Source organism: Salvelinus namaycush, chromosome 9 (genome assembly GCF_016432855.1).
Source record: "Salvelinus namaycush isolate Seneca chromosome 9, SaNama_1.0, whole genome shotgun sequence".
In the NCBI taxonomy this organism is placed as follows: domain Eukaryota; kingdom Metazoa; phylum Chordata; class Actinopteri; order Salmoniformes; family Salmonidae; genus Salvelinus; species Salvelinus namaycush.
Window position 1 is genome coordinate 253266 of NC_052315.1, and position 9474 is coordinate 262739.

The 9474-nt window shown below is 44.4% G+C and overlaps 1 protein-coding gene across 1 annotated transcript in view; it reads left to right on the forward strand.

Moving 5' to 3' along the window:
• LOC120053569 (kinesin-like protein KIF1A) overlaps window positions 1-9474 on the forward strand; it is a 101322-nt gene that overhangs the window by 24964 nt on the left and 66884 nt on the right. Inside the window, exons 9-12 of the mRNA XM_039000700.1 lie at window positions 1149-1221; window positions 1354-1447; window positions 2950-3098; window positions 3313-3491. Coding sequence (XP_038856628.1) covers window positions 1149-1221; window positions 1354-1447; window positions 2950-3098; window positions 3313-3491 — 495 coding nt within the window. The remainder of the gene's footprint in view (window positions 1-1148; window positions 1222-1353; window positions 1448-2949; window positions 3099-3312; window positions 3492-9474) is intronic.

The window sequence follows — 9474 nt, forward strand, 5'->3', positions numbered from 1 at the left end:
GAGATGAGTCTGTGGAGGAGGAGTCTGGTTGTGAGTGAGGGAGAGTTGAGATGAGTCTGTGGAGGAGTCTGGTTGAGAGTTGAGATGAGTCTGTGGAGGAGGAGTCTGGTTGTGAGTGAGGGAGAGTTGAGATGAGTCTGTGGAGGAGTCTGGTTGTGAGTGAGGGAGAGTTGAGATGAGTCTGTGGAGGAGGAGTCTGTGTTTGTGAGTGAGGGAGAGTTGAGATGAGTCTGTGGAGGAGGAGTCTGTGGTTGTGAGTCAGGGAGAGTTGAGATGAGTCTGTGGAGGAGGAGTCTGTGGTTGTGAGTGAGGGAGAGTTGAGATGAGTCTGTGGAGGAGGAGTCTGTGGTTGTGAGTCAGGGAGAGTTGAGATGAGTCTGTGGAGGAGGAGTCTGTGGTTGTGAGTGAGGGAGAGTTGAGATGAGTCTGTGGAGGAGGAGTCTGTGGTTGTGAGTGAGGGAGAGTTGAGATGAGTCTGTGGAGGAGGAGTCTGGTTGTGAGTGAGGGAGAGTTGAGATGAGTCTGTGGAGGAGTCTGGTTGTGAGTGAGGGAGAGTTGAGATGAGTCTGTGGAGGAGGAGTCTGTGGTTGTGAGTGAGGGAGAGTTGAGATGAGTCTGTGGAGGAGGAGTCTGGTTGTGAGTGAGGGAGAGTTGAGATGAGTCTGTGGAGGAGGAGTCTGGTTGTGAGTGAGGGAGAGTTGAGATGAGTCTGTGGAGGAGGAGTCTGTGGTTGTGAGTCAGGGAGAGTTGAGATGAGTCTGTGGAGGAGGAGTCTGTGGTTGTGAGTGAGGGAGAGTTGAGATGAGTCTGTGGAGGAGGAGTCTGGTTGTGAGTGAGGGAGAGTTGAGATGAGTCTGTGGAGGAGGAGTCTGGTTGTGAGTGAGGGAGAGTTGAGATGAGTCTGTGGAGGAGTCTGGTTGAGAGTTGAGATGAGTCTGTGGAGGAGGAGTCTGGTTGTGAGTGAGGGAGAGTTGAGATGAGTCTGTGGAGGAGGAGTCTGTGGTTGTGAGTGAGGGAGAGTTGAGATGAGTCTGTGGAGGAGGAGTCTGGTTGTGAGTGAGGGAGAGTTGAGATGAGTCTGTGGAGGAGGAGTCTGGTTGTGAGTGAGGGAGAGTTGAGATGACATCTATGGTTGTGTCTGTGTGCAGGCTTCAGGAGCTGGAAGACCAGTACCGTAAAGAGAGAGAAGAGACACACAACCTGCTGGAACAGCAGAGGATGGTGAGACCTATTAACAAATGGAAAAGATCACCAAAATATTACCATTTTGTTAATACATTGAGTCTGAGTCTGAATTACATTAAGTCTGAATTATTTTCTCGTTAAAGCCTGATCATGTGACCATTTCCTCAGGATTATGAGAGCAAGCTGGAAGCCCTTCAGAAACAAGTAGATCGATATTACCCTGAGGTAGTAGGAGAGGAAGAGGAGGAGCCTGAGGAGGAAGGTACATCACTGGTTACTGACTTTTATTTACACTACACGGCCAAAAGTATGTGGACAGCTGCCTGTCGAACATCTCATTGCAAAATCATGGACATTAATATGGAGCTGGTCCCTCCTTTGCTGCTATAACAGCCTCCAGTCTTCTGGTAAGGCTTTCCACTAGATGTTGGAACATTGCTGCGGGGACTTGCTTCCATTCAGTTACAAGAGCATTAGTGAGGTCGGGCACTGATGTTGGGCGATTAGGCCTGGCTCGCAGTCGGCGTTCCAATTCATCCCAGATAGGCTTGAGGTCAGGGCTCTGTGCAGAACAGTCAAGTTCTTCCACACTGATCTTGAGAAACCATTTCTGTATAGACCTCGCTTTGTGCATGGGGGAATTGTCATGCTGAAACAGGAAAGGGCACCAAACTGTTGCCACAAAGTTGTAAGTACAAAATCCTCTAAAATGTCATTGAATGATGTAGTTTTAAGATTTCCCTTCACTGGAACTAAGGGGCCATGAAAAACAGCCCCAGACCATTATTCCTCCTCCACCAAACTTTACAGTTGGCAGTATGAATTTGGACAGGTTGGACAGTGTTCTCCTGGCATCCGCCAAACCCAGATTCGTCTGTTGGACTGCCAGATGTTGAAGAGGGATTCATCACTCTAGAGAATGCATTTCCACTGCTCCAGAGTCCAATGGTGGCGAGCTTTACACCACTCCAGCCAACGCTTGGCATGGGTCATGGTGATCTTAGGCTTGTGTGCGGCTGCTCGGCCATGGAAACCCATTTCATGAAGCTCCCAATGAACAGTTCTTGTGCTGACGTTGCTTCCAGAGGCAGCTTGGAACTCGCTAGTGAGTGTTGCAACCGAGGACAGACAATTTTTACGCACTTCAGCACTCAGCGGTCCCAATCTGTGAGCTTATGTGTTCTACCACTTTTGTTGCTCCTAGACGTTTCCACTTCACAATAACAGCACTTACAGTTGACCAGGGGCAGCTTTAGCAGGGCAGAAATTTGACGAACTGACTTGTTGGAAAGGTGTCATCCTATGACGGTGCCACGTTGAAAGTCACTGAGCTCGTCAGTACGGCCCATTCTACTGCCAATGTTTGTCTATGGAGATTGCATGGCTGTGTGTTTGATTTAATACACCTGTCAGCAACGGGTGTGGCTGATATAGCCGAATCCACTCATTTGAAGGGGTGTACACATACTTTAAGTGTATGTTAAATCAAACTTTATTTGTCACATGCGTCCGAATACAAAAAGGGTAGCTCTTACCGTCAATGTGCATGTTTAAAGGACAGTGGCCCTGCACAAGGCTCTCCATTCAAATAGCTGCTCATCTTGTACATTCGCCTTCGTACACACACACACACACACACACACACACACACACACACACACACACACACACACACACACACACACACACACAGTGTATATCTCCCTGTGTTGATGTTGAACTTAGACGTTTGGGTCATCTCGTTGTACCCTCTGGGCTCCACAGTGCAGTGGACGGAGAGGGAGGCGGAGCTAGCCCTGTGGGGTTTCAGGAAGTGGCGCTGTTACCAGTTCACCTCCCTCAGAGACCAGCTGTGGGGAAACGCCATCTTCCTCAAGGAGGCTAACGCCATCAGTGTGGAACTCAAGAAGAAGGTTTGAGAACATTTCAGCACATCTCCACGGAAACACAACTGAACCCAGACTTGAGTTCATATGGTTTTGTTTTTCTTTCAAATGATTTGAGTGTTTGATTGAGTCTGACTGGAGTGCCAGATGGGGGGGGGGGGGTGTTCGCAAATACAATTTGAACCCAGGGTCTGAACTGTCCCTCTGTGTTGTACTAACCCTGTGCCCCCCCCCCCTCTAGGTCCAGTTCCAGTTTGTGCTGCTGACCGACACCCTGTACTCCCCTCTGCCCACTGAACTGCTGCCCCCTGAGGCAGCCAAGGACAGAGCGACCCGCCCGTTCCCCAGGACCATCGTAGCTGTGGAGGTACAGGACCAGAAGAATGGGGCCACACACTGCTGGACCCTGGACAAGCTCAGGTACGGTAGTATTCTGCACTCAGCCAGATCACACGTTTTGTAGTCCATGTAGTGGTAAAAGTAGGATAAGTAAACTGAATAAAAACATTTTCAACGAATTCAAAGATTTTACTGAGTTACAGTTCATATAAGGAAATCAGTCCATAGAAATACATTAATTGGGCCCTAATCTATGGGCAGGGGCCCACCCACTTGGGAGCCAAGCCCACCTGCTGGGGAGCCAGGCCCAGCCAATTAGAATTAGTTTTTCCCCACAAAAGGACTTTCTTACTACAGAAATACTCCTCAGTTTCATCAGCTGTCCGGGTGGCTGGTCTCAGACGATCCTGCAGGTGAAGAAGCCGGATGTGGAGGTCCTGTGCTGGCATGGTTACACGTGGTCTGGGGTTGTGAGGCCGGTTGGACGTACTGTCAAATTCTATAATATTAGGGAGTTTATTGTAGAGAAATTAACATTCAATTCGCTGGCAATGTAGGGGATCTTTTATTTCAGATCATGAAACATTGGACCAACACTTTACATGTTGAGTTTATATTTTTGTTCATTATAGTAGTTGTAGCTCAAGTACTGTAATCCCAGTCTATTTAGTATTGTAACATGTAGCCAGCACTAGGTCTAATCCCAGTGTAACAGTACAACTTTAAACCGTCCCCTCGCCCCGACACGGGTGCGAACCAGGGACCTTCTGCACACATCAACAACGGTCGCCCACGAAGCGTCGTTACCCATCGCTCCACAAAAGCCGCGGCCCTTGCAGAGCAAGGGGCAACATTACTTCTAGGTTTCAGAGCAAGTGACGTAACTGATTGAAACGCTAGTAGCGCGTACCCGCTAACTAGCTAGCCATTTCACATCCGTTACACTCACCCCCCTTTCAACCTCCTCCTTTTCCGCAGCAACCAGTGATCCGGGTCAACAGCATCAATGTAACAGTATCACTTTAAACCGTCCCCTCGCCCCGACACGGGCGCGAACCAGGGACCCTCTGCACACATCAACAACGGTCGCCCACGAAGCATCGTTACCCATCGCTCCACAAAGGCCACGGCCCTTGCAGAGCAAGGGGCAACATTACTTCTAGGTTTCAGAGCAAGTGACGTAACTGATTGAAACGCTAGTAGCGCGTACCCGCTAACTAGCTAGCCATTTCACATCCGTTACACCAGTACATTTAGTACTGTAACATGTAGCCAGCACTAGGTCTAATCCCAGTACATTTAGTACTGTAACATGTAGCCAGCACTAGGTCTAATCCCAGTCTATTTAGTATTGTAACGTGTAGCCAGCACTAGGTCTAATCCCAGTCTATTTACTACTGTAACATGTAGCCAGCACTAGGTCTAATCCCAGTCTATTTAGTACTGTAACATGTAGCCAGCACTAGGTCTAATCCCAGTCTATTTACTACTGTAACATGTAGCCAGCACTAGGTCTAATCCCAGTCTATTTAGTACTGTACCATGTAGCCAGCACTAGGTCTTATCCCAGTCTATTTAGTACTGTAACATGTAGCCAGCACTAGGTCTAATCCCAGTCTATTTAGTACTGAAACATGTAGCCAGCACTAGGTCTAATCCCAGTCTATTTAGTACTGTAACATGTAGCCAGCATTAGGTCTAATCCCAGTCTATTTAGTACTGTAACATGTAGCCAGCACTAGGTCTAATCCCAGTCTATTTAGTACTGTAACATGTAGCAGGCACTAGGTCTAATCATGGTCTATTTAGTACTGTAACATGTAGCCAGCACTAGGTCTTATCCCAGTCTATTTAGTACTGTAACATGTAGCCAGCACTAGGTCTTATCCCAGTCTATTTAGTACTGTAACATGTAGCCAGCACTAGGTCTAATCCCAGTCTATTTAGTACTGTAACATGTAGCCAGCACTAGGTCTAATCCCAGTCTATTTAGTACTGTAACATGTAGCCAGCACTAGGTCTAATCCCAGTCTATTTAGTACTGTAACATGTAGCCAGCACTAGGTCTAATCCCAGTCTATTTAATACTGTACCATGTAGCCAGCACTAGGTCTAATCCCAGTCTATTTAATACTGTACCATGTAGCCAGCACTAGGTCTAATCCCAGTATATTTAGTACTGTAACATGTAGCCAGCACTAGGTCTAATCCCAGTCTATTTAGTACTGTACCATGTAGCCAGCACTAGGTCTTATCCCAGTCTATTTAGTACTGTAACATGTAGCCAGCACTAGGTCTAATCCCAGTCTATTTAGTACTGAAACATGTAGCCAGCACTAGGTCTAATCCCAGTCTATTTAGTACTGTAACATGTAGCCAGCATTAGGTCTAATCCCAGTCTATTTAGTACTGTAACATGTAGCCAGCACTAGGTCTAATCCCAGTCTATTTAGTACTGTAACATGTAGCAGGCACTAGGTCTAATCATGGTCTATTTAGTACTGTAACATGTAGCCAGCACTAGGTCTTATCCCAGTCTATTTAGTACTGTAACATGTAGCCAGCACTAGGTCTAATCCCAGTATATTTAGTACTGTAACATGTAGCCAGCACTAGGTCTAATCCCAGTCTATTTAGTACTGTACCATGTAGCCAGCACTAGGTCTTATCCCAGTCTATTTAGTACTGTAACATGTAGCCAGCACTAGGTCTAATCCCAGTCTATTTAGTACTGAAACATGTAGCCAGCACTAGGTCTAATCCCAGTCTATTTAGTACTGTAACATGTAGCCAGCATTAGGTCTAATCCCAGTCTATTTAGTACTGTAACATGTAGCCAGCACTAGGTCTAATCCCAGTCTATTTAGTACTGTACCATGTAGCCAGCACTAGGTCTAATCCCAGTCTATTTAGTACTGAAACATGTAGCCAGCACTAGGTCTAATCCCAGTCTATTTAGTACTGTAACATGTAGCCAGCATTAGGTCTAATCCCAGTCTATTTAGTAGTGTAACATGTAGCCAGCACTAGGTCTAATCCCAGTCTATTTAGTACTGTAACATGTAGCAGGCACTAGGTCTAATCATGGTCTATTTAGTACTGTAACATGTAGCCAGCACTAGGTCTTATCCCAGTCTATTTAGTACTGTAACATGTAGCCAGCACTAGGTCTTATCCCAGTCTATTTAGTACTGTAACATGTAGCCAGCACTAGGTCTAATCCCAGTCTATTTAGTACTGTAACATGTAGCCAGCACTAGGTCTAATCCCAGTCTATTTAGTACTGTAACATGTAGCCAGAACTAGGTCTAATCCCAGTCTATTTAGTACTGTAACATGTAGCCAGCACTAGGTCTAATCCCAGTCTATTTAGTACTGTAACATGTAGCCAGCATTAGGTCTAATCCCAGTCTATTTAGTACTGTAACATGTAGCCAGCACTAGGTCTAATCCCAGTCTATTTAGTACTGTAACATGTAGCAGGCACTAGGTCTAATCATGGTCTATTTAGTACTGTAACATGTAGCCAGCACTAGGTCTTATCCCAGTCTATTTAGTACTGTAACATGTAGCCAGCACTAGGTCTAATCCCAGTATATTTAGTACTGTAACATGTAGCCAGCACTAGGTCTAATCCCAGTCTATTTAGTACTGTACCATGTAGCCAGCACTAGGTCTTATCCCAGTCTATTTAGTACTGTAACATGTAGCCAGCACTAGGTCTAATCCCAGTCTATTTAGTACTGAAACATGTAGCCAGCACTAGGTCTAATCCCAGTCTATTTAGTACTGTAACATGTAGCCAGCATTAGGTCTAATCCCAGTCTATTTAGTACTGTAACATGTAGCCAGCACTAGGTCTAATCCCAGTCTATTTAGTACTGTAACATGTAGCAGGCACTAGGTCTAATCATGGTCTATTTAGTACTGTAACATGTAGCCAGCACTAGGTCTTATCCCAGTCTATTTAGTACTGTAACATGTAGCCAGCACTAGGTCTTATCCCAGTCTATTTAGTACTGTAACATGTAGCCAGCACTAGGTCTAATCCCAGTCTATTTAGTACTGTAACATGTAGCCAGCACTAGGTCTAATCCCAGTCTATTTAGTACTGTAACATGTAGCCAGCACTAGGTCTAATCCCAGTCTATTTAGTACTGTAACATGTAGCCAGCACTAGGTCTAATCCCAGTCTATTTAGTACTGTAACATGTAGCCAGAACTAGGTCTAATCCCAGTCTATTTAATACTGTAACATGTAGCCAGCACTAGGTCTAATCCCAGTCTATTTAGTACTGTAACATGTAGCCAGCACTAGGTCTAATCCCAGTCTATTTAGTACTGTAACATGTAGCCAGAACTAGGTCTAATCCCAGTCTATTTAATACTGTAACATGTAGCCAGCACTAGGTCTAATCCCAGTCTATTTAGTACTGTAACATGTAGCCAGCACTAGGTCTAATCCCAGTCTATTTAGTACTGTAACATGTAACCAGCACTAGGTCTAATCCCAGTCTATTTAGTACTGTAACATGTAGCCAGCACTAGGTCTAATCCCAGTCTATTTAGTACTGTAACATGTAGCCAGCACTAGGTCTAATCCCAGTCTATTTAGTACTGTAACATGTAGCCAGCACTAGGTTTTATCCCTGTCTATTTAGTACTGTAACATGTAGCCAGCACTAGGTCTAATCCCAGTCTATTTAGTACTGTAACATGTAGCCAGCACTAGGTCTAATCCCAGTCTATTTAGTACTGTAACATGTAGCCAGCACTAGGTCTAATCCCAGTCTATTTAGTACTGTAACATGTAGCCAGAACTAGGTCTAATCCCAGTCTATTTAATACTGTAACATGTAGCCAGCACTAGGTCTAATCCCAGTCTATTTAGTACTGTAACATGTAGCCAGCACTAGGTCTAATCCCAGTCTATTTAGTACTGTAACATGTAGCCAGAACTAGGTCTAATCCCAGTCTATTTAATACTGTAACATGTAGCCAGCACTAGGTCTAATCCCAGTCTATTTAGTACTGTAACATGTAGCCAGTACTAGGTCTAATCCCAGTCTATTTAGTACTGTAACATGTAGCCAGAACTAGGTCTAATCCCAGTCTATTTAATACTGTAACATGTAGCCAGCACTAGGTCTAATCCCAGTCTATTTAGTACTGTAACATGTAGCCAGCACTAGGTCTAATCCCAGTCTATTTAGTACTGTAACATGTAGCCAGCACTAGGTCTAATCCCAGTCTATTTAGTACTGTAACATGTAGCCAGCACTAGGTCTAATCCCAGTCTATTTAGTACTGTAACATGTAGCCAGCACTAGGTCTAATCCCAGTCTATTTAGTACTGTAACATGTAGCCAGCACTAGGTCTAATCCCAGTCTATTTAGTACTGTAACATGTAGTCGACTGTTAAAAACAGTAGTGGTCCCGCTACAATGACCTGGGGCACACCACAATTTGACTGTTTCAAGTATAATGTGCTTTGTGACCCATGGAGAGACAGTCGATTGTGAACATTTTGTGGAATAATATCATTACATATTTCAAGACATGACAAATGTTTATATTTTACTGTAGTCTACACTATATGTTATGGAAGCGTAGTCATAAAGATCATTGAATTTTTTTATTTCACCTTTATTTAACCAGGTAGGTAAGTTGAGAACAAGTTCTCATTTGTAACTGCGACCTGGCCAAGATAAAGCAATTTCATATAGATCTCTCTCTCATAATTATCTTAATATATGTCTTTGAATGTCTCTCTCTCTATATACAGTGGGGAGAACAAGTATTTGAGACACTGCCGATTTTGCAGGTTTTCCTACTTACAAAGCATGTAGAGGTCTGTAATTTTTATCATAGGTACACTTCAACTGTGAGAGACGGAATCTAAAACAAAAATCCAGAAAATCACATTGTATGATTTTTAAGTAATTAATTTGTATTTTATTGCATGACATAAGTATTTGATACATCAGAAAAGCAGAACTTATTATTTGGTACAGAAACCTTTGTTTGCAATTACAGAGATCATACGTTTCCTGTAGTTCTTGA